The 22,648-nt window shown below is 28.6% G+C and overlaps 2 protein-coding genes across 2 annotated transcripts; one reads left to right on the forward strand and one right to left on the reverse strand.

The window, feature by feature from the left end:
- Positions 1-607: 607 nt before the first annotated feature.
- Positions 608-6,290, forward strand: LOC100215814 (zinc metalloproteinase nas-15). The gene is made up of 14 exons (XM_065812763.1): positions 608-694; positions 2,014-2,092; positions 2,167-2,364; positions 2,568-2,691; positions 2,839-2,935; positions 3,615-3,683; positions 3,770-3,983; positions 4,158-4,232; positions 4,578-4,694; positions 4,774-4,878; positions 4,984-5,220; positions 5,301-5,474; positions 5,709-5,806; positions 6,100-6,290. The coding sequence occupies exons 1-14, from the start codon at positions 686-688 to the stop codon at positions 6,232-6,234; spliced, it is 1,731 nt and encodes a 576-aa protein (XP_065668835.1). The 5' UTR covers positions 608-685; the 3' UTR covers positions 6,235-6,290.
- A 10,602-nt stretch (positions 6,291-16,892) lies between these two features.
- LOC136088616 (uncharacterized) lies at positions 16,893-18,770 on the reverse strand. Its single transcript, XM_065812764.1, has 2 exons — positions 18,641-18,770; positions 16,893-18,188 (listed from the first exon to the last, which is right to left on the reverse strand). Exon 2 carries the CDS (start codon positions 18,186-18,188, stop codon positions 17,163-17,165), a length of 1,026 nt encoding a protein of 341 aa, XP_065668836.1. The 5' UTR covers positions 18,641-18,770; the 3' UTR covers positions 16,893-17,162.
- Positions 18,771-22,648: the final 3,878 nt, after the last annotated feature.

The following is a 22,648-nucleotide window of genomic DNA, read 5'->3' on the forward strand; positions in this document are numbered from 1 at the left end:
ATAGATTATATGTCCAAAAGATTTCAGTATTATCAACATTCATTTAATTATAAAAAAAATCCGGCAAAAAATGTGTAAATAAAAAAAATATTTATTTTCGTAACTCTTTTTTACATGTGTTAAGTATCTTAAGTTTGTAAAAAATGTGAAACTGCTTGCTTACATCAAGCAAAATGTGAAGCTGCTTGCGTACATCAAGCAAAATGTGAAGCTGCTTGCGTACATTAAGCAAAAAGTAACTATCTTTTATAAGTAAATTTTTTGTATTATCCAAAATACATATTAGGGATAATAGAAAAAATTTACTTTTAAAATTTCGCTTAATTTTTTAAAGCTGAACAAATTTAAATATTAAACAAAATGATGTATGATTAATTAATTATTTAAAATTTTAAATGGTCTTTAAACGAATTGAAGAAAAAAAAATTTTCAAGCAAGAAAAATAAAAATTTTAGCATTGTTTTTCCAATTACTTTTTAAATTTATATTAAAAAAAAACAGACTTTACCAAATATACTAATTTGTGGAAACAACTGCCCCAATTGTTTGTACTAAATAATACAAATCGATACAGATTTTGTCAATTTTTATTAAATACATTTATTCAGGTGCTGTTGATATTTAGTTTGACTTCTTAATAAATGTCAGATTTTATATTGTACTTAGAAAAAAAGTTATAAAGTGGATGTTAAAGGTAGCAGAAATCAAAAGAAATTTTTATATTTAATGGCATTGAAGTAAAAAATAAATATGGCGTTGAAGTTAAAAAAATATAAATAGACAAATTTTTTTTTTAAACTCAATATAGTTATATAATCAGTGTTCTTAAGTCTTCTTGCGCAGTCATAATAACATCAAACTAATAATAAGCGACATTTTTGTTCCGAATAACTATATTATAAAATAGAATGAATAATAACAAATTTATTATAATATTAAATATGTAAACATTTATATACATTAAATGTTTACATATTTAATATTAAAAAATTCATTATAATATTAAATATGTAAACATTTATATACATATATATATATATATATATATATATATATATATATATATATATATATATATATATATATATATATATATATATATATATATATATTAATATATATATAAATGTTTACATATTTAATATTACATATGTGCAAGAAGACTTTAGAACACTGATTATATAACTATATTGAGTTTAAAAAAAAAATCTATTTATATTTTTTTAACTATAACGCCATTTTAAAACCCATATTTTTTTTTTACTTCAATGCCATTAATTATATATATATATATATATATATATATATATATATATATATATATATATATATATATATATATATATATAGGGTAGATTGGAGTAATATGAACACCTTGGTAATATATATATATATATATATATATATATATATATATATATATATATATATATATATATATATATATATATATATATATATATATATATTTATTTATATATATATGTATTAATATATTTATATATATATATATATTTATTTATTCATTTATATATATATATGTATTAATATATTTATATATATATATATATATATATATATATTTATATATATATATATATATATATATATATATATATATATATATATATATATATATATATATATATATACTATATGTTATATATACACATAAATATATATATATATATATATATATATATATATATATATATATATATAAATAAAAAAATCTCAAACAATACGAGTTCTCTTAATACAAATAATAATTTATTTTGAGAAATTTTCACTGGGTTATGGACACCAGAATCATCAGCTCGTAAAATATTACAAAATTTTTTAATATTTTACGAGCTGATGATGCTGGTGTCCATCACCCAGTGAAAATTTTTCAAAATAAATTATTATTTGTATTAAGAGAATTCGTATTGTTTGATGTTTTCTTATTAATATAATATACACTCTTATACACAATGTCTACACGATGTCAAGTAATGCATCTCTGCAATTTAGATGATACTGTCGCTCGTGTTGTCTGTAACCGTTTTACATCATGGATTGTGTCTGGTTAACCCAGTTTATGACAAAGGATGTACGTAATAATAATTTTTTAAAATCTTTAATTTGTTTCTATTACAAACTAATAAGTCCCTATAAATATTTAAGCTGCTACAAGCAGTCCTCAGCAAATACCAAACGTAAATTTTGGAGATATTTTATTAACGCCACAACAAAAGCTAGCGCTTAAAAAAGGCGAAGACATGGGTGGATCAAATCTAAACAGCAACGGTTATTCAATTGCTAATGGTAACAATCTGAGATGGACGGATGCAATTATACCTTATAAAATTGATTGTTCTATTGGTAAGTATTTATAACTGTAAAATTTAAAAAGTAACTATTGCCTCACAGAATTAGTAGATAATTAGTGAATATATAGACAATTAATGAACTAATTATCTACTCATACTGTATTAGCCTTTTCGTGACAATCACCACATGACAAGCATTTTTATATTTACCTAATACGCAATTTAAAAAATTAAATATTTTATGTTTGATTTAAGAAAATCTTCCTGATGCTGTGGAAGCTGTCACAAAAGCAATGGCTGAATGGGAAAATAAAACTTGCATCAGATTTGTTAAACACACTAATGAGAAATATTTTCTTGAATTCTTTCGAAATACTCAGTAAGTTTATTTTACTTTTATTTTTTACGTATTTTATGTTAAAATAAAAAAGGAAAAAGGTAGCCATAAAACAATAACTAAGTTTATGAAAAACGTTGTATAAGTTAGCAAAATTATGCCAATATTATAAACTTAATAACAATTTAGTTGCTGGGGAAATGTTGGAATGACGTCATATACCAAGATCTCTGTCGGAGATGGTTGTGAATACCAACATGTCAATACTCATGAAATTGGTCACGTGGTATGAAATTTTTTATTAACTAAGCAAAAAATTAAAAATTCACTTTTTATTATCTACCTAAATTTGTCGGTATTTAACAATAAGGTAACCATATATAAATCACGGAGTATCCTCAAATGCGTTTTCCTTTTTGTCTCCGACGCTTTGTATCTAGGAGGTTTTCATTAACTTTTTGGCAGTCTCTGTCGGGTTTTATATAGTCATATGGTAAGACCCTAAAACTGAATAAAAGGATAAACTGGATTAAAAAAAATTGTTTACCACGATGTAGAAAACGGCGCCTTTTAATAAAAATGCTACTATCCGACGTTTTGTTATCAAAAAACGTCAAACATTATTTTGGTTAATTTAACAAGATAAAAAAAAATTTAATCTTAGCGGCCGGTATAAGTCTTTTTTTTTTTGCCTGAAGTAAAACCATCCGACATACCGACCAAAATACTTGCAAAAGTCATATTAACAAAAAACTCAAACGGTAAATCAGCAAAAAAAGAGTAAATTTGGGAAACAACTTTCGCAGTTTGTACATTTTGTGTTGCTCATCTTTAATATGCATTATATAGTAGATACTTTCCTTAAATTGTGAGTATTACGCACCAAACGAAAACATATGGTAGCTCACCTTATTACAAATAAACTTATTTTTTTAAAGTTTTTACTAAGGTTAATTTTTATTAAGGTTGGTTTTTATCATGAGCAAAATCGAGTGGACAGAGATCAATGGATAAAAATACACTGGGAGAACATTGTAAGTACTAATTAAAAACTCAATGTTTAAAATCCCAGTTTTTTAAAATAATATTTTATATAAAACAGTTATACATGGTTTCATAGGCACAGTTTAAAGATGCTTTTGATATAGTAAAAGAGACAAGCTCTTTAGGAGTTGATTACGATTATGCATCAATAATGCATTATCCTTGGAATGCTTTCTCTTCAAATGGAAAAGATACAATTACACCCATTAGGCCTCTCAAAGGAAAAACACCTTATATTGAGCTTAGTAAAGATGATATTGAACAAGTTTCACGAATGTACAACTGCCCAGGTACTTATTAAAAAAGCATTGTACTATCGTTTATTTTATAATCGCATTACACTATCGTACTCTTTTATTTTATTATTGCATTATACTATCTTACCATTTGTTTTATAATCGAATCATACTATCCCACCTTCTATTTTCGAAACAAAGAAATAATTACTAATAAATATTTTACAGCAATCGAAAAGAAAAGAGCGTTGGCAAAAAAATCAAAATATTTCGGTGATGTTAGAGAAAGAAGAAACTCTAACGGTAAAAAATTAAAGCAATCTTTTTATAATTTTAATTTTATTTTTAAAAACTTTTAATTTTAAAAACTGATGATATATGTTTTATATTTTTTAAATCATTGTTATACTTAAGTATAAAGTATACCTAAGCAACAAATATTGACCAAGTCCAAGTGTGCCTTTACTTGCATCATCATCATTTTTGCAAAATGAGCTGTAAATCTCCATCTTGTCATCAAGATGGAGATTTACAGCTCATTTTGCAAAGTTCCATATACACGGGTATTTTTTTTCAAATAAAAATTATTTTTAATTTTGCTATACAGCATTTATTATTATTAAAATATACGATAAAATACATTTTTAGCCAATTATTGTGTTGACCGACGAACTGAATGTCCAGAATGGAAATCATGGGGCCACTGCACACTGAGTACAGGCGTCGCAAACACATGCCCATTAAGTTGTGATCCAAAATGCAAAGGTATACTTTTCATTTTCGGAAGTTTTCAAGTTAAAAAAAAAAACGAAGCAAAAAGTTAAAAAACAAAAACTAAATTTAGATTTTCTTCCCAAAACAACTCCAACATCCCCAACAACTGGACATGAAACGAATCCTCCAACAGTAAAGCCAACTGAAGCGCCAAAAAGAAATTACATGGGTATTGGTAGGTGCATATTTGATAATTTGAATAGCTTAAACATATGAATTAACATAAAATGTATGTGTATACTATATTATAACATATATCATAAACAAATGCATACGTTAGGTATTTTGTGTCGAGATGGACATGTTGAATGTGCTAATTGGGCAAAACAAGGAGAATGTACGCGCAATCCTGGATGGATGACAAGAAATTGTGCAATATCATGCAAAAATAATCGATGTGATAAACAGGTTCTTAAGCCTTCTGGAAAATGTGCCGATCCTTTAGGTTTATCATGGGATGGAAAAAGCTATAAAATTCCAGACTCAGCTCTATATTCTCCTGATCACCTAAAGCCAGGTTGTTTTTTTTTTCCAAAAATTTTTTTTTAATTTTTTTTTTTTTCTTTCAAGTTAATATCGTTTTTTGAAAATGATTAGGTGAAAACTGGGAGGCAAGTGCTAGAAATGCCCGTTTATATTTTGAGGATGATCACACAAATAAACGTATCGGAGCATGGTGTGCAGCAAGTCATGAACAAGTTGGTTCAAAAAATGGATATATTCAAGTAGATTTGGGAAGTCAAAAGACGATTAACTATATTGCTACTCAAGGTATACTCTAAACGTTGATTATTAATATATATTTATATATATTAATAATCAACGTTTATATATATATATATATATATATATATATATATATATATATATATATATATATATATATATATATATATATATATATATATATATATATATATATATATATATTTATATTTATATATTGGATTAGATTAAAATCAATTTCCTGTTTTAAGATCATAACTATTATAACTGCTTTCTTAGGTCGATTCAGATACTTTGAAAGAGTCTCTCAATTTAAAATAGAATACAGTAATGACGGAGTCAAATTTCAAACATATTCTGAAAATGGCGCCCAAAAGGTATTCTACCTTTTTATGTATAATTTTTTACATTTTTAAACTCATTCAAGTATAACCTTACTGCAACATTCTAAGAACGATTGCGGTACCCCAAAATTGACCACGGTAGTCTAAATGGTTGATATGAGTAAAATTTAAAGTTTTAAAGTCTTTCAATATATTGACATGCCAATTGTAAAGTTGGTAAGATAGATACCAATTGTTTATGCTCATAAATTTACATTATTTTGATAGACATTGTTTGATTGGCAATCCAGCTATAACAATCATGATATTTCTTTTTATTAATTTAGAAATTTGAAGGCAATTGTGATCATCAAACACCAGTGTTAAACCAATTTAAAACTTCTATATCTGCTAGATATTTGCGATATATACCAGTAGAATCTAATTATCCTTGTGTAAGAATGGAGTTTTATGGATGTTAAACATTACATATAAACAAATTGTACTTTACTGATATTATAAAAAAATTACTCTTTGATGTTTTGCTTTTCTTAAGAAAAATGAGATATTAAATAAAAATAAAAATTTTTACTTCCCAAAGATTTATTTTTTGAGAGTCATTTCTAGACAGTACTCTTCGGCGGTGCCCTATGACAAGGCCGTTATTGGCCGTTACATTAAAAAAAACTGTACACATAAGTTAGAAAGCCTTGCAAAGTTGTATTGAAACTCTGAATAAAAGTTTACGACTAAAAAATTGTATTATGTTATAAGTTAGATGAAGAATATTATCCAGGTAATACTGGGATACAATGATCTTGACAATTCTAGACTATCTAATATATATTTAACCAGGTTACTGATTCCCTGATGGTATAACGCTGACTTAATGCTTACGTCTTAATCCTTAATCATGCGGAAGTTATTTTATTTTAAATATATAGTAATTGAAACGAATGGTGGGAATTTCGACAAGATTTTGGGCCTGCCCGTACAGCTTATACAGTAAAAGAAAGCACAAAAGAAAACGTTTAATGAAAGAAAAGATTTAATGCTCTGACCAGATCAATCACCAGATTTGAATCCAATCAAATCTATTTGGTCGTGAATGGACTATGAATTAGTCAAGGTGCGAATACGATTCATAAATATTCTAAAGCAAGAACTAGATTTCCAAACAAAATCTGCAACAATCTTGTAAAATTGATGCAAAAAAGATGCGCTGCTTGCAAAAAAGCTCGTCGGGGATATTTTAAATACTAGCTCAAATGTTATTTTTGCTTCTTTAATTTTTTAAGTATTGCAGTTTTTAATTGATATTATGTTTGATAACGTTTTTATATACAATTTTATGTTTTAGCATGCCATCCAATATGCAAAATTTGTGATTTGTTTAAAAAAGATTTTTCTCGCAAATAAAATAAAGTTTGTTCAATATCTTTTTTATTTTTTTATTTTATTTTTATTTTTTTATTTTTTTTATACTGTTATTTAGGTGCCCCAAGAAGACCTAACGGTCTTGTCACAGAGCACCGCGGATGTGCATTTAACCAGAAAGTTCACGCCTCCTTCCTTATCGTGACGCGAAAATATGTCCAAGGCTCGTTTCGAACCTGGACCTTTTGCTTATAAAGCAAGCGCTCTAACCACTGCGCCACGGCCGCACTAACCACTGCACACGGCCGTTTTTATTTTATGGTAGTTTAAATATGCTTTAAGCATATTTTTGAAAGCACTGAATATATATAGATAAACAGTCTTTAAAAATAGACTGTTTTTATCATTGAGTAAAAAGTTGTCTCTCCAAATGGAACTAAAAGACTGATCAAAGCACAGGGTTAAGAATTGATGCACCTCACTAATGAGTTTCTTAAAAAAACTCTGAAAAGAACCCTATATTCTCAACAACCGGCATGATAAAGGTTCAAATCAACACTGGTCTTTCCAACAATAAAATCAGAGAGTTTGCATCAACTTTTAACAAGTCATTTAAAGCAAGGTTGGTGGAATCAAGTTTGCGAGATGAGCAGCTCCCGCTGCAGCTGCCGTTACTCATTCGTGCGTGTTTGTACAAAACTTACACCCGAGTTAATAGTAAAAAAGAGTCGCAGCACTTTTTGTATAAGAAAATGTGAACGAATGTGTATGCAAATATCTAACTTATCTAAACTATAACAAACGAAAGGGTTTTTAAAAGAGCTAAAAAATTCTAAAAACATCAAAAAACCGAAATTTGTTGCATTGTGTGATGATTGAACTTATGTTATTAATGTGCTCAGGTAATTAGTCCTAATAAGCTGAGGATGGTCTGAAAAAATATTATGGTCTAAAACTTAATAAAAAAAAGTATTTAATAAGACAGTCCTGCTACTCCAGAAGGTGCTGCTGTGTATGCAGAAACTGCTGTGGATGTTAAAATTATGTCATCTTTTTCTTAGACGATTAAAAATGATAGACGCGGGTTTTTTGTAAATCGTTGAAGCCAAATATATTTTGCATATCAAAATATTAATTTATTACTAGTATAATAAATACAAAGTTTTATCCGTGAAATGATATATATTTACCAGTTTTATATCTTTTTATGCAATTGTATGCACCATAATTAAAATTAATCAAAAAATGTAAGATAGATGCAAAAGGAAACTTGACATTAAGTAGAGATGGGCCAGATACACAAAATGTTGTCTTTTCAGCATTTACATGTCACTTCCATTAGTACTGATTGTTAAGAAACAGTAGGTTTTTGTTCAAAACAAAAACATATGCACTCGTTCCGGAATTAACTGCCTTCTTTTCTGGTCGAAGGTAAGCCCCGCAGTACTAAATAATCGCTCCAAAAACACTGTACATAGAGGCGTCTCTAAATATTTCTGTGCTAGTTTTTTCATATTAGGAAATTCGGATTTCCTTCAGTAATTAAACATGTCTTTGTGACTTACAAGTAGAGGTTCTTTCAAGTACACTGCTACTTCGTCTGACGCTGTGCAATACTCAGTATGTATCTAAAATATTAAAATAATTTATTTAATTTTTTTTCTATTATTCACCTCCCCAAGGCCGAAAGGGCCTAGTCGAGGAGGCTAATCATATTTTTATTATTATTATTCATTATTATTATTATTATTATTATTATTATTATTATTATTATCATCACAAGATTAGCCGCAGTGTCAAAGGACTCGTGAGGAAAAGGTACCACGTCAAGAAAATGTGAATTTGTTTCATATCTTCTGTAATAAATGTGCTGTTAGGCTCATGTAATCAACTTTAGCTGTGGAGCTCCACATATTGGTAGTTATACTATCATGATCAGCTTTTTTTGCCAAGAAACGAATTTTACTTGATACTTTCTTATAAATGTTAGGAATTTCAATAGTCGAGAAGTATTTTCTGCGAGAGACCTGGTCTTTGCAAACACTTGATGTATTGTCGGTTGTTAAGGAGATGAAGATCTAGGCTTCATTTTTTTTCAGAACTAAGTGTAGAAAAAGAACTTTTAGTGCTGATCTCCCCATCCTCAGACTTAGACCTGAAACTTTTGAATACCGATGTGACTGTAGGAGATCGACGTTCCCTTGGCATGGTTATAGGAGTTTCAAACTCCTATAACCATTCTGGATTTTGAAGATGATCCTGCAGTAGAGCTATCCTCGCATATATCAAAATCGATAACACAAGGTTTATCCTGTTTCTGATTTTTGATATCAGATTGCTTCTAAATGCTTTAGCATGCTCAATGTTGTGACTGAGAAACTCTGCCACCACCAATGACTGAGAAACTCTGCCACCACCAATGACTGAGAAACTCTGCCACCACCCCTGGATATAACTGCCACCACCCCTGGATATAACTGTTTTGCAAAAGTTGCATATTGCAGAGTTAGTGTCATTTAAATTAATCGCATAATAGTCTTTTTATCCAAAATAGGTCGCTTTTTTTACGTTTCGACATTATAATGATATATGTGTATTTTCTGAAATAAAAACAGTATTTATAATAATAAAAAATAATATTGCTAAAAAAATAAATATAATAAAAAAGCAAGCAAGATTTTATAATAGTACTTATTGTCGGTTCAAATACAAATTGAAATTTTGTGGCGGTATTTTGCATGTTTGCAAAGTTTAATTTTGTAAGGTTTTTCTTCACAGTTGCTTAACTTCAACGTTGATAGTAAAAGCAAAAGTCAAAATTTAACGTAAATTAAACAAAACAAAGTCATAACGGCAAAGAGTGTATTATCAAGGGAGTATTAATAAAAGAAGTAAAATCATTAAAATAGAATCGGAATCGTTAAAAAAGGTAGTGAATCGCAGTTCTTACGATTCCTTGAGAATCACTGGAATCGGGATATTCGGAATCGGAATTGGCCTATCCCTATATAAATTTTTTTTTTTGTTGAACTGACTTTAAAACGCAAATTTTTTTGGCTTAACTTTTTGATTAGCGTTTTATAGCTAAGACCGCGTCTATAGTTTTTAATGGTCTAAGTTCTTCTTAGTACTGCCATTTGTATAGCGTTACGTAAAAACGTCTGTTTAAGTGTATAGTCTATTAAGTCTTTAGCATATTTAAAACAATCGTGTATATAGCTATGAAATGAGAATCATGTATATATTAATGAAATGAGAAAACCAAAAAATATTATGAAATGAGAAAACAAACAATTTTATTTTAACAATTAGAAATCTTTTTTGCTATATTATTATTTTTTTGCTATAAATATTGAGACTGAAAAGCAAAAGCAAGATTGAAAAAGTTTCAAAATTTATTATGCTAAGGAGAGATCTTAAACCCCCCAAAACAACACTGATGGGAGAGCACGAAACCACTGAGCTATCAATGATATGCGTTTAGGAGAAAAATAAACCTAATTATAAACCTCTTATAAGCTCTACGTATCACTTATGCGTCACAAAAATGAGATAACCTTGTAAATAAGGAAGCATTTAACACATTGAGCTGATTTTTTCACAAAACATCGAATTTTTGTTTATATTTCTATATTTAAAATTAAAATATCCGATATTTATAAAAAAAACAGTTTACTGTATTTTTTTCGATTGATCCGGACTAATTTCTGACTAATCCGAAAAATTATATATGCCCGGATATTTTTATTCAAAAAACAGTGGGCCCCGACACATTTTATAGAGTTTTAAAAACTTTTTTTAAAAATTTATAAACGGTATCATTAAATATAAACTTATTAAAATTATAAACAAATCTGCTATCATCTGATTCTTTGTTCTTTAGTTTCTTACAAAGTTTCTCAACGTTCTAATAAATGTTTTTAATAACTTGTGGCAGTGAAAATAGCCATTTTTTTAAAAATTCAACGCAGAACAGGTTATCAGTATAATATTTTAGTCCATGATATAGATCTTTCTAGATTAGTTATTTACTAGTTAAAATTTAGAAAGAAATTAAATTATTTCTTAAATACTTTTTAAAAACAAAAAACAACAAAACTTTGAATTGTTATTTATAAACTATATTGAGATTTCTTTACTAAAAAAAAAAAAAATTAACAAAAATAGTCTAAACTACTAACAATAGTATAACATTAAAAAAAACACTCAATAGAAGTACATATTAAATATCACAAACAAATGATTAACTGTATCCCTTGCGTTTTCTGCCAAAAAAGTTAGACGTGCATGACTAACTTGTGCAGTTTTTTTTTTCTTTGTTTCTAGCTTCAATAGCACTCTCAGACAAAGAGCCTGATTGGAGGATACTTAAAATACCTAATAAAAGAAGCACCATGAATTATATGTACAGATTATGACGTCCCTGTGGGCACTTTACGTTTTTAAAAAGTTCTTTGGACGTTTTTATTTGGTTTAAACCTTATAAAAACTTCTAATAAAACGTTTTAAAAACGTACCGTACCCACTGGGGTAGGTATGGTTTTTTCAAATGTTATTAGTAGTGGTTGCAAACAGGTATTCAGATTTATCATTGAAAATCTATATCCCCTCTTGTAGTTGTGCTATTCGTATCAATGAATAAGTCTCGAAAGAACTTATTTATTCTGATTTAGGTGTTCTTTGTGGTACACTATAAATAAAAAAAATATATATTAAAGCTCAAATACTGCAAAAATAAAGCACACGCAAATACACTTTTAGTAGTGAAAATATGCCTTGGAGGAAAATCATCAAACAAAAATTTGCTGAGATGAAAAGTAGCTATTTTAGAACATTAAACCACGCTCAACTTAGAAGTTATAACTTAAAGACTAGGAACAAACGTACCCCTCCGCATCTAGCGTTGTTTTTTATACTTATTAAATAACCGGTTTTTAATAAAACCCACTACAATGAATTGATATTATACCATGTTACTACAGAGGTAGCTAGAGTATTATTTCACTTCTAAAAAGTCTATTTATCGCAGAAAATTTATAATAAATAAAAAACTGGCTACCTCTATTGTAACATGGTCTAATCAATCAATCTTTACAAACACACAAAAACAATGATCCAATCGTTTTTTTTTTCTTTTCTTGGTTTTTAAATTACAAAATGTACCACTTATTTGATAGTATGCAAAAAAATTGAGGAAATTTGGAGATTATTGTATGTAATATAAAGATTTAGTGAAAAACTGGTTTTTTTTTACCCCTGAAAACCCCGCGTTTTAAAAGGCAAATTAAAAAAAAAATTTGAAATGAATATTTTTTTATTAACTAATGCTAACTTGTTTTGGTTAAAAAATATTTAAAATATTAAAATTAAAATTTTTTTCAGAAAAGTTAGTAAAATCCTATTTCCGCTTCACGACGCATAGTATGCGGAAAAGATGCGCTGTTAATTTTTTTGCTCTTAAAGCATGAATTATTTTACTAAAAAATATTGAAGTAAATAATAATAATTAAAAATTATAGAAATAGGACTAGATAAGTATAGAAATGGTAAGTTTGGTACTTTAAGACCCGTATTTTACGCGTCCGGAAAATTTAAATGTGAAAAGTAAAACCTTTGAAAATTTTATCTAAAATTAAAACGTAGAAAACAAACAGACATTTCAACAATTCAGGTAACTTTCTTGTTTTTTTACTTATTTCATATATATTGCCGTTTTTTTACGCTGATTTCTTTGAGCGATTACTGAAGCTAAACTAATTTTATTTCATAACTTCGTTATGAAGTAGAAGTTATTAGTCGTTAACGTTAACAAGTAGCTTAACACTAAAGAGCGCTCTGGTCTTAAAACTATTATGAGTTCCGTTGCGTAAGCTAATTCCACCATTTTTTTCTTATAATAGTTTTTTCTTCGTTAATGGTTTGGATAGCACAATTTGGTCTATAATCTTTCAGGTTAATCATTTTACATTAGTTGAATTTAGTTATCAAATCAATAAACTAAAAAAAGGAAAATAATTTGTTCTGAAATTATTTGAGTTCAGACATATATCATTTAAAAACAATATGATTCTGATGTTCCAAAACTAAACTTTTATTCCCTTAAAAGATACATTTTCTGTTCAGGATTTAAATGATGTTTCGAAAGGAAAATTTTTTTTTTAGTTTGTCAAGTTATTCAAACACCATGTCAAACTCAAATTACAAACATAAATCTGGAGCTCAAAAGAGAAAACTTAAAAATAAGATAAGATTAAAAGAATCTCATAACTGTAGCATTGATGTCAGAGCTGAAGATCATTTTGAAATAGATTCAATAGGTAAAAAATCAGACAAAGGAAATGCACAAGGATCCACTGATTCCAATGGACAAGACACAATAGATAAGTCTGATGATGTTGTGGCATAAAAAGAATTAAATGCAGATAATACTTCTAATTCTAATGCAATCAAAAACACTGAGATGGTTCTTGATGACCTTGTTACGTGGCCCATATTGATTTCAGATTGACAGCGCCAATGTACAGTAACACCTTACAGCTTTGGCAAAGTTAAGAAGACATATGAAAAATTACCAAAAAATCTAAATGGAAGAAAGTTTTATTAATCTTTGTTGTTTTAAAAAATAAACGATGAATGAACACGCGATCATTTTCCCAGAGGATGGTTACATGGAGTTTAACAAAAGAAAAACTTTATTGCCCACCATGCCGTATTTTTTGTCATCAAAATATCTACAATTTGAGCAGTTTAGCACGTGAATAATTTTTCCCTATAAAGACACCATGGAAAAAGTTGTATAGTATTTTGCCCAATCATGAAATTAGTGCTGAACATCAGTTTATGAACTTTAACGGGAAAGCAGGAGAAAAAATAACAGAAGAAATAATTGCCACTACAGAAAGACACAGCATGCCACTTCAAGATTGCCGTTTACAAGGTTATGACAAAGGTTTAAATATGTGTGGTAAAACAAATGGTGTTAGGGCCCGCATGTTAAAAAAAAACAACCTGCCATATTTTCTCCATGCGGAGCCTATTCATTAAACCGTGTAGGAGTCAACGCAGCAAAATTAAATCCTGATGTAATAACCTTTTTTGGAAGCATAGAAAGCTTCTACTGCTTGTTCTCTCAAAGTCCTGCTTGAAGAGATGTGTTGAAAAAACACATACCATTATCTCTTCAAAGTCTAATAGAAACAAGTCGGAGTGAAAGAATTCAAGCCATTCAACAAATTGCCAAACATTATCCTGACGTACTCGCTGTCTTAGATGTTCTTCTCCAGGTAAATATTTTAGAACTAACACCTTCAGCACTAAACACAGCTAAATTTGAAAAATTACTTCACAACTTATAAAGGTCTATTTATGACTAGTTTTAGACACAAAATACTAGCAACTATCAACGATAAGAACGTCGTCATAAAAAGCAAAAGAGTATCCTTTGATGTTGAAACAGCTCTCATTCGAAGTTTATTGAAGGAGTTTAATTTCCTACAAAAAGAAATTCTTTAACTGAACCAATTCAAGATTTCAAAACTTCTGTAGTTTACCCAGTATTGGATTTTATAATTAATGATTTGAGCACACGATTTGAAGTAGCCAATATAATATGTGATTTTTTCTCACCCATTTTGAATTTGCAGATATATGAGGATGCGGACCTAAATTTAAAAACTGCCAAACTTGTAAATTTACCTGACTATTTGCTATCTATTGTTTTTTTTTCAAATAAAATTCTTAATAATTATTAATAATAATTATTTTGACTTATTTTTATAGCGTTATGCAATATAATATTAAATTTATATTTTATGTTTAAATATATATATAATATGACAACAATCAATTTCACAAAAAAAATGCTTCTTTATACGATATAATTTAACTTTACTAAATAAATAGAAAATTATTTAAAATAATTATAAAATATCATTTATAGAAATATAATTAGTCAAAATAATAATAAAATGTTTTTTTATTAAAATATAATTAAATGAAATAATTATAACGGAATTATTGACACCAAGTTTTGCGTAAACTACTCTTATTATGATATCAAGTTTTGAGTTCAGAATATGATATCAATGCGTGATTTCATTTTGATACTATATTGATATCATAAATTTTTGATATTATGAAATCAGGTTTTGGGTTCAGAATGATATCAATGATTGATTTCATTTTGATATCATAAACGTCTTGTATCATAATATCATATATATCCTAGTTTGATATCAATATGATATCAAATTCCTGACTGGGAGGTCTTCTTTGAGTTTCTGCTTTTTTTAATTTTATTTAATTTCTATCTTTATTCTAACATAATCTTCAATTGTAAACTTTTTTTACTTTCTATATATTTGTATAAAACTTTTAATGTAATAAAGAACAGGAAAATAAATAAATAAATCAAAATTAATAAACTTCTTCAGAAATTTCTCAGTAGTTGACGAATTTTATAATTTTAGTCAGTTATGATTTATGATTCATATGATGGGTACTAGACCGCCCCACAATTAAGTAATACTTCTGCAAATACTGGCAAAATACATTTAATATTCAGAATACATTTAAATACAGAAAAATACATTTAATATTCAATAACAGAGTATAGAAATTTCCTTACAGAGGTTTTCGGATGCCCAACAATTTGTTTTTTTTAATTATCGTTTAAGGTGCCCCAAGAAACTAAAGGTCTTTTCACAGAGCACCATGGATAATCATTTAACTAGGAAGTTTACGCCATCTTCCTTATTGATGCCGTTAAATATGCCCAGAGCTTGTTTCGAACCCTGAATCTCTTGCTTCTGAAGCAAGCGCTCTAAACGCTGCGTCACGGCCGCTTAGCTTCAATAAACATGATAATATTTGGATTTGAATGTCCAAAAAAAGAATTCATTAAGAAGAATTCATAAAAAATAGCCTAAAGCTGATTTATTAGTCCAGAAGTTTAAATTAAAAATATTTGTAGGATATAGGGGAGAGTTGCCTTAATTGGAACACTTTAGGAAAAAATATTTATTAACCAAAGATGGCTTAACTATGAAAACATTTATGAATTAAATAATATAGATATACAACCCTACTATGCTTTTATTAATGATTCGACTCTATTGATCGCACCCTTATTGGATATAAACTTTGATTTTTCAAGGCACCATTTTGTTCCAATAAAGGCAACTGGTCTCCTTGAATGGAACACATATATTCTTTAATTAGAACAGTTCTAATATTTGAATAAATTACAGCTATAAAACTTATGGCTCAAAGGAAAAATTAATTGATTAGCTTTTTAATAAAAGATATTTAAAAGATATAATAACAAATAAAAATTACAACAAATATTTAATCCTTTTTTCGCAATTCATAAGTCTTTTTTTCTTGCAGCTTCTGCACTTGGGATGGTAGTGGTGATATGTGGTGTGTTGCGGTGGCGATGGTGATTTTATTTGATGTGCTCAATTTCATTTGGTCCATGGTGATTGAGTCAAGTGCTACTTTGCTTTCCTGTGGTTTTTGCAATAGTTTGGCAGTTATTGGATTTAGTGTGAGCTTTTTTTTTTGTAGATTTTTTAATTTGTTTGGAAGCTATTTGATTTAGTGCGTGCTTTTGATTTCTTGGTGTAATTTCTAGAGCATGTCTATATGGGGAGCTTGTAAGATCAGCCGCCTGAGTTGTTCGTGATCTTCTTTTTTTGTTTTTTACTTCAAGTGAAACCACTGGCAAAAGAGACAAAGTTGAAACTGAAACATGACATTTTAATTTTTTTTCACTTGATTTATCTGTAGATAGTTTTGTCATCCCATCTATACTTTCAGATGACTGAAGATTGTTTGAAGGACCAACATCAGTAAATGAAGAGGCTGTAAAATCAGAATCAGTGAATACATTTATGTCCAAAGGCCACAACCCACTAGCCTGAAATCCTTTCATAGCAATTCTCAATGATGCTGCCTGACTATATGCGTCACCAAATAATTCTGCAACTTGCCAAGTTGTTACTGGTTGGGATATATGTGACCGCATCCATTTTCACATAGCTTCATCATAGTATGTACCAAGTGGTCCAAAGAACGCAACGTCTAATGGTTGCAGTCTGTGTGTAGTATGGGGAGGTAGTGATACCATACGCACTCCAGCATTTCGTGCTAGATATATCGCTGCCAAATTTTTTGAATGTGTAACATGACCATCAAGTATCAACAAAACTTTTGATTGTTTTAAAGGTTTAACAACTTTAATGAAATGATTGAGCCAATCTAAAAAACCTTCATTTGACATCCATCCTTTCTCTTGAGTACTAAATACAGTTCCTGGAGGTGCACCATTTGTTATTTCTGGCTTCATTCTTTTGCGTTTATATATTAACATTGGTGGAACATAAAATCCTGCTGCAGATACACAAACTACAGCTGTTACTGAATTTCCTCGTTCACTACTAGTCAAAATTCCAACTCGGTTTTTGCCCCTTGCACTAATAATTTTTATCTGACCATCTTGTACTGTTGATAAACTAGTTTCATCCATATTACAAAGTCTGTCTGGAGTTAACTTTTCTTCCATGTATAACTTTGAAAGTAAATTAAAGAAAGATTGCACTCGCTCTTTATTAAAACCTTGTGCACGTGCAATTGATGTTGATTCAGGCCCACGAAGCGACAGTTGTGGGTGCCTTTGCATAAATGCATAATACCACTTTTTTCCTGCCATTCGTGTTTGTTTGTTAAAATTATGTGTGATGTTGTTAGCTTCCGCAATATCAAATGCTAGACGACGAAGATCATCAATCCTTAATCCAAAGTACATCGATTCTAATAATAAACAGTGATCAGCTAGTTCTGTTTCAATTTCATTAGGTAAGGTGGTAAGTCGACCATGAAATTTCACATTTGCAACAGCAACTTTGTTTTTTTCATTTATATGCCTTGACAAAGTTGCTTTTGGAATACAAAATTCATAAGCGGCTTCATTTAAGCTGATTTCTCCTTGTTTTATTGCTTCAACAGCCTTTTTCAAGTTTTCTACTTTCCATTTTCCATATTTTCGTGGTGTTTGCATCTAAAATAAAAGCAAACTACTATGAAGATACATAAGAAGAGTTTTATAATCTTATTACAGGCTTATTTTTTTCATATATTTATTTGTTATTCATATATGATTAAGTTAATTATATACTCATTATATAATCATTATTTTTCATCATTTTTGTTTAGTTAATCATTAACTATATAAATCAAAATCTATATAAACTATATAAAGTTTGCAACTTTATATATTAACTTCTATATACAGTAAAAAACTTATGCTGGGTATATACTTTATGTTGTCTTACAAGTTTATCCGTTAAATAGAAATGTATAACTTTTGTAAAACTTTTACATTTTATTTTTTACTAAAAGATAAAATGATTTGTTAATTAAAGTATACGATGTTTACAATCAACTTTATATCCTTAGACTATGACTAGACTTTAGACTATGAAAAAAATTTTGTGAAAAATCATTTCATACTTTAAAGCAAGACTAAATACCAATTCCAAAAAAGCAACAAATGTCTAACAATAATACTATGTCTATTAAAGAAATTCGCTTTAAAAAATATTATACAGTCGGACTAATGAAATTTTCTGATAATTCGGACGTCAAGTAGCGTGTTATGAGATGACATCGTTTCAATTACGGCAACTTTTGAAGTTCCATTCTGGGCAACATAGGACCATGGTGTTGTAGCAAAATATTTACATACAAGTAACAACTTACGATATAAGCTCTTAATATCACATAGACTTGAAACCCTTAAAATTTAAAATTTTTAAAAAATTATCATCAAACTCAATATCGTTAAGCTTCTGTAATCGTTTAAATGCAACGATAAAATTAGATCGCAAAAATTTTTTTCTTTAAAAAAAAGTAATTTTATTCACATACGTGCAGTTTTTAAGTTTAAATACTAGAAGTTTCAAAAAATAAAGAAAATTATTTTCTTTACAAGAAAAAATATTCATGAAAGTAGAATAAGTTCCAGTTTCTAAATAAAGCTAAGTGTTCCAATTAAGGAGCTGTTCCAATTTCGGCAACTCTCCCCTACATTTTTTGTAATAAATAAAATTCATGAAAATTAAATTTATATTTTTATTCATCTACTCCGATAATTAGTTTCACTTTAAACCTTTTTTTTAAGATGTATATTTTTACTGATCTTTTAAAGTTATAAATAGTTTCGGCCATCCATGGTTGGAAGTGAAACATTAATTTCAGAAGTTTGAAATATTTTGACAATTTATTCCCCGAATTACACACGTTTTGTTTACCGCAATAATGCGCAAAGCCTTAAGAATACGTTTTAGCATTAAATTTAAAAATGAGATTTGAAAAGAAACACGTTAGTTTCGGAAAATTTTTTCCCCGAAGATTTCTTTTTTTTTAATAGTGAAATAAGTTTATAATTAAGAGTTCAAATAACAAAAATTTTAACAAAATATGATGTTGAGATTAATTTTTCAGCTACTACGTACACAATTAGTTAAAAAGCATGAAGCAGAAAAAAGTTAAAAAAAAACTGTAAAGAGTTATCCTTTTTTTAGTGAGCAGGACCACTTTTACTAACTACTTTTAAATATTAGACAACAGATTGCTGCGAATTGTGACCTTTTCAAAATTATGGGTTTAATTATAGTGGTTGTTCACTAAAGGCCTCATTCTCTATGATGTTTTGTAATATTGTCAAGTGTGAATTGCTACCACCATTTGTCGTTTACAATAAGAAACTTTTATAGAATGAGTATGCGCCTGGATCGAAAAAAGCCACTAAAAGCAAATTATAGCTGATCAAAAAGTGGTTTGTTTGACTCAATATACTTTGTTGAGTCAAACAAACCAAAAAAAGTAGACAAAGAAACTAGTTTTTCATGGTTAGTTTGACTCACCAAAACTAAAGTAAAACTAAACTTAACTAAACTATGCGCGTGTCACATTGTCATTTAAAAGTTATTTTCACATAAGATTAATATTTATTAATATTAATAAGATTAATGTTGGTTTTAAAGAGTAATTAATATCTTAAATATAGTGATAAAAATTTCCGGGAAATATTCAATTCGGAAATTTTCCGGAAAAATTCCGGAAATCTCAACCCTACTTAATTACCATAAATATCCTGACCGCTGAGTCATTCGCCGTTGGCCATAAATAAGACCTCGTTTTTTCTTTTAAATATCCCGCGTTTGATTAAAATCATTTTGAAAATTCAATATTTTGATTAAAATTTATTCTGTATGCATTATTATATGTAACTTTATCACATCTACTACTGTATATTATTTTGATTTTTTATGTCGGTCAAAAGTTAAGGCTCGCTGCTTTATTTTTTATAAATAATGTAATCTATTGAAAATTTTCTTTGATAATTTTGATTTAATTTTCATCAGCATTTATCAACTCAAAATTATAAATTTTTTTATTTGAAATAGTACTAATAAAAACACAAATAAATTTGAAAATATGAAGTAATAAAATGAGCGAAGAAATACATCGTGAAACACCAAAATCACGATCGAGAATCTCTGAAAAAAAAAGATGTTTTGAATCCGTTTTTCTTTGAAACCAAGGACTATCTCTTCGTCAAATAGCCAATTAGTAAAACATTGCATATTCGGTTGTTGCACGTATTTTGAACGTTATAATGAAATAGTTGACATTAAGGATCGGCGACAACCTGGTTGACCAACTTTAACAATACAAAGGGATGAACGTTTATTAATTCGCTTAACAAAACAAGATAAAAAATTGTTATAAAACGCTATCAGCCATAAATTGAACAATACTTCTGAAACAAAATTGAGTGCAAGAACTGTTCGAAGAATTCTTCATAGAAATGATTATGTGGTGATCTGCATGCAAGAAGCTAAGACTTTCAATAAACAGCAAAATACAAGAGTTTCCTGGTGCAATCAATATAAAAATAGGTCTTATTTCAAATGGAAAGATGTTATATTCTCAGATGTAATGAATAATGAGGTAGATATACGAAAATGTGGTGTTATGTTACAACGATCACCTCAAAAAATATTTATTTCAAATTGTAGATAAAAACGAACCAAGCAAGATAGTGGAAGTGGAAGTATTTGGGTCTGCCTAAATTATGCAGGACTTGAATGTTATCAATTATTTGAAGGTCGACTTAATTCTGATATACATATATATGTATATATATATATACATATATATATATATATATATATATATACATATATATATACATATATATATATATATATATATATACATATATATATATACATATATACAGTGGCGACAACAAAAATAGCACACTTTTATGACCCGTTGGTTTTACTTTTTGATGCCAACTTTTTTGTATTTATAGCAATTGCTGTTATTTTTTATAGCATTAACAATGTTAACCTCAGGGCGTTGAGAAACGCTCATTTGACATTTATAGCTATCAAAATTGCTTGTTTTGAGCATTTAAGCGGTCGTGTTTACCTTTTTGCGGTCATTTTAAATAGCTTTTTATTTAAAAAAACTTAAATTATTTTATTATATTAAAAGGTAATCATTCTATTCAATATTTAAAGGATATTCTTGTAACTTATTTAGCAAAAAAAAAAAATTCATTATTTATTAACTATGGGACGAGGTAAATATAGAACAGATGTCTTTCGAGGACAAGTACAGGCATTTCGAGATCTAGGATTAAACAATTCTGAAATAGCTCGAAGACTGGGTTGTTCTCGTAAGAAAGTTATCAATGCTATTAACTTATTTAACGATCCAGGTTCATTAAGCAACAAAAAACGCAAATCTCGCGAACAAAAGACAACCCCCAGAGAAGACGCAGCCATTGTCCGTATCGCTAAGCTGAATTCTTTTGTTAGAGCACCAAAAACTAAAGAACAAATTGCTCAAAATTTAAAACTCGATCTGTCTGTCAGCACTGTTAAAAGTTGCTTAAGCGAAAATAAGCTATTTGAAAGGGTTGCACGAAAAAAACCATTGGTCTCAAAACGTAATCTCGTCAGCCGTTTGAAGTTTGCAAAACAGCACGTACACAAGGATTTAAGTTTTTGGCAAATTGTGCTTTGGACTGACGAGTCTAAGTTTAATCGCTTTGGATCAGACGGAAAATAACATATTCGTCGTCCCCAAAACCAAGAACTCAGTCCTTGATATACTCTTAAGACCGTAAAACATGGTGGTGGCAATGTGATAATTTAGAGCAGTTTTTTTTGGTGCGGTGTGAGCCCGTTGCATAGAATTCAAGGGATAATTGATCAACACATGTACAAAGAAATACTAAAAAACGTCATGTTGCCATATGCCGAGAAAATTCTCCCTTTGGAAATTCTAACAAGACAACGACCCTAAGCACACCGCCAAAAGTGTTAAAATGTGGTTTAACGCTAAGAAGATTGATGTATTGGAGTGGCCCGCACAGTCACCAGACCTAAATCCGATAGAAAATTTGGGAGGAAGTTGACAGAAACATAAACCGGCCAACTG

The sequence above is a fragment of the Hydra vulgaris genome, chromosome 12, assembly GCF_038396675.1.
Source record: "Hydra vulgaris chromosome 12, alternate assembly HydraT2T_AEP".
Classification (NCBI taxonomy): Eukaryota; Metazoa; Cnidaria; class Hydrozoa; order Anthoathecata; family Hydridae; genus Hydra; species Hydra vulgaris.

Excerpts from the sequence above, each read along its gene's own strand:
- LOC136088616 (XM_065812764.1), bottom strand. The coding sequence starts at position 18,188 with ATGCAAACACCACGAAAATATGGAAAATGGAAAGTAGAAAACTTGAAA.
- LOC100215814 (XM_065812763.1), top strand. Across the intron at positions 2,365-2,567 it reads TAAAATTGATTGTTCTATTG|AAAATCTTCCTGATGCTGTG; the intron begins GTAAGTATTTAT and ends GTTTGATTTAAG. Across the intron at positions 4,879-4,983 it reads AAGAAATTACATGGGTATTG|GTATTTTGTGTCGAGATGGA; the intron begins GTAGGTGCATAT and ends TGCATACGTTAG.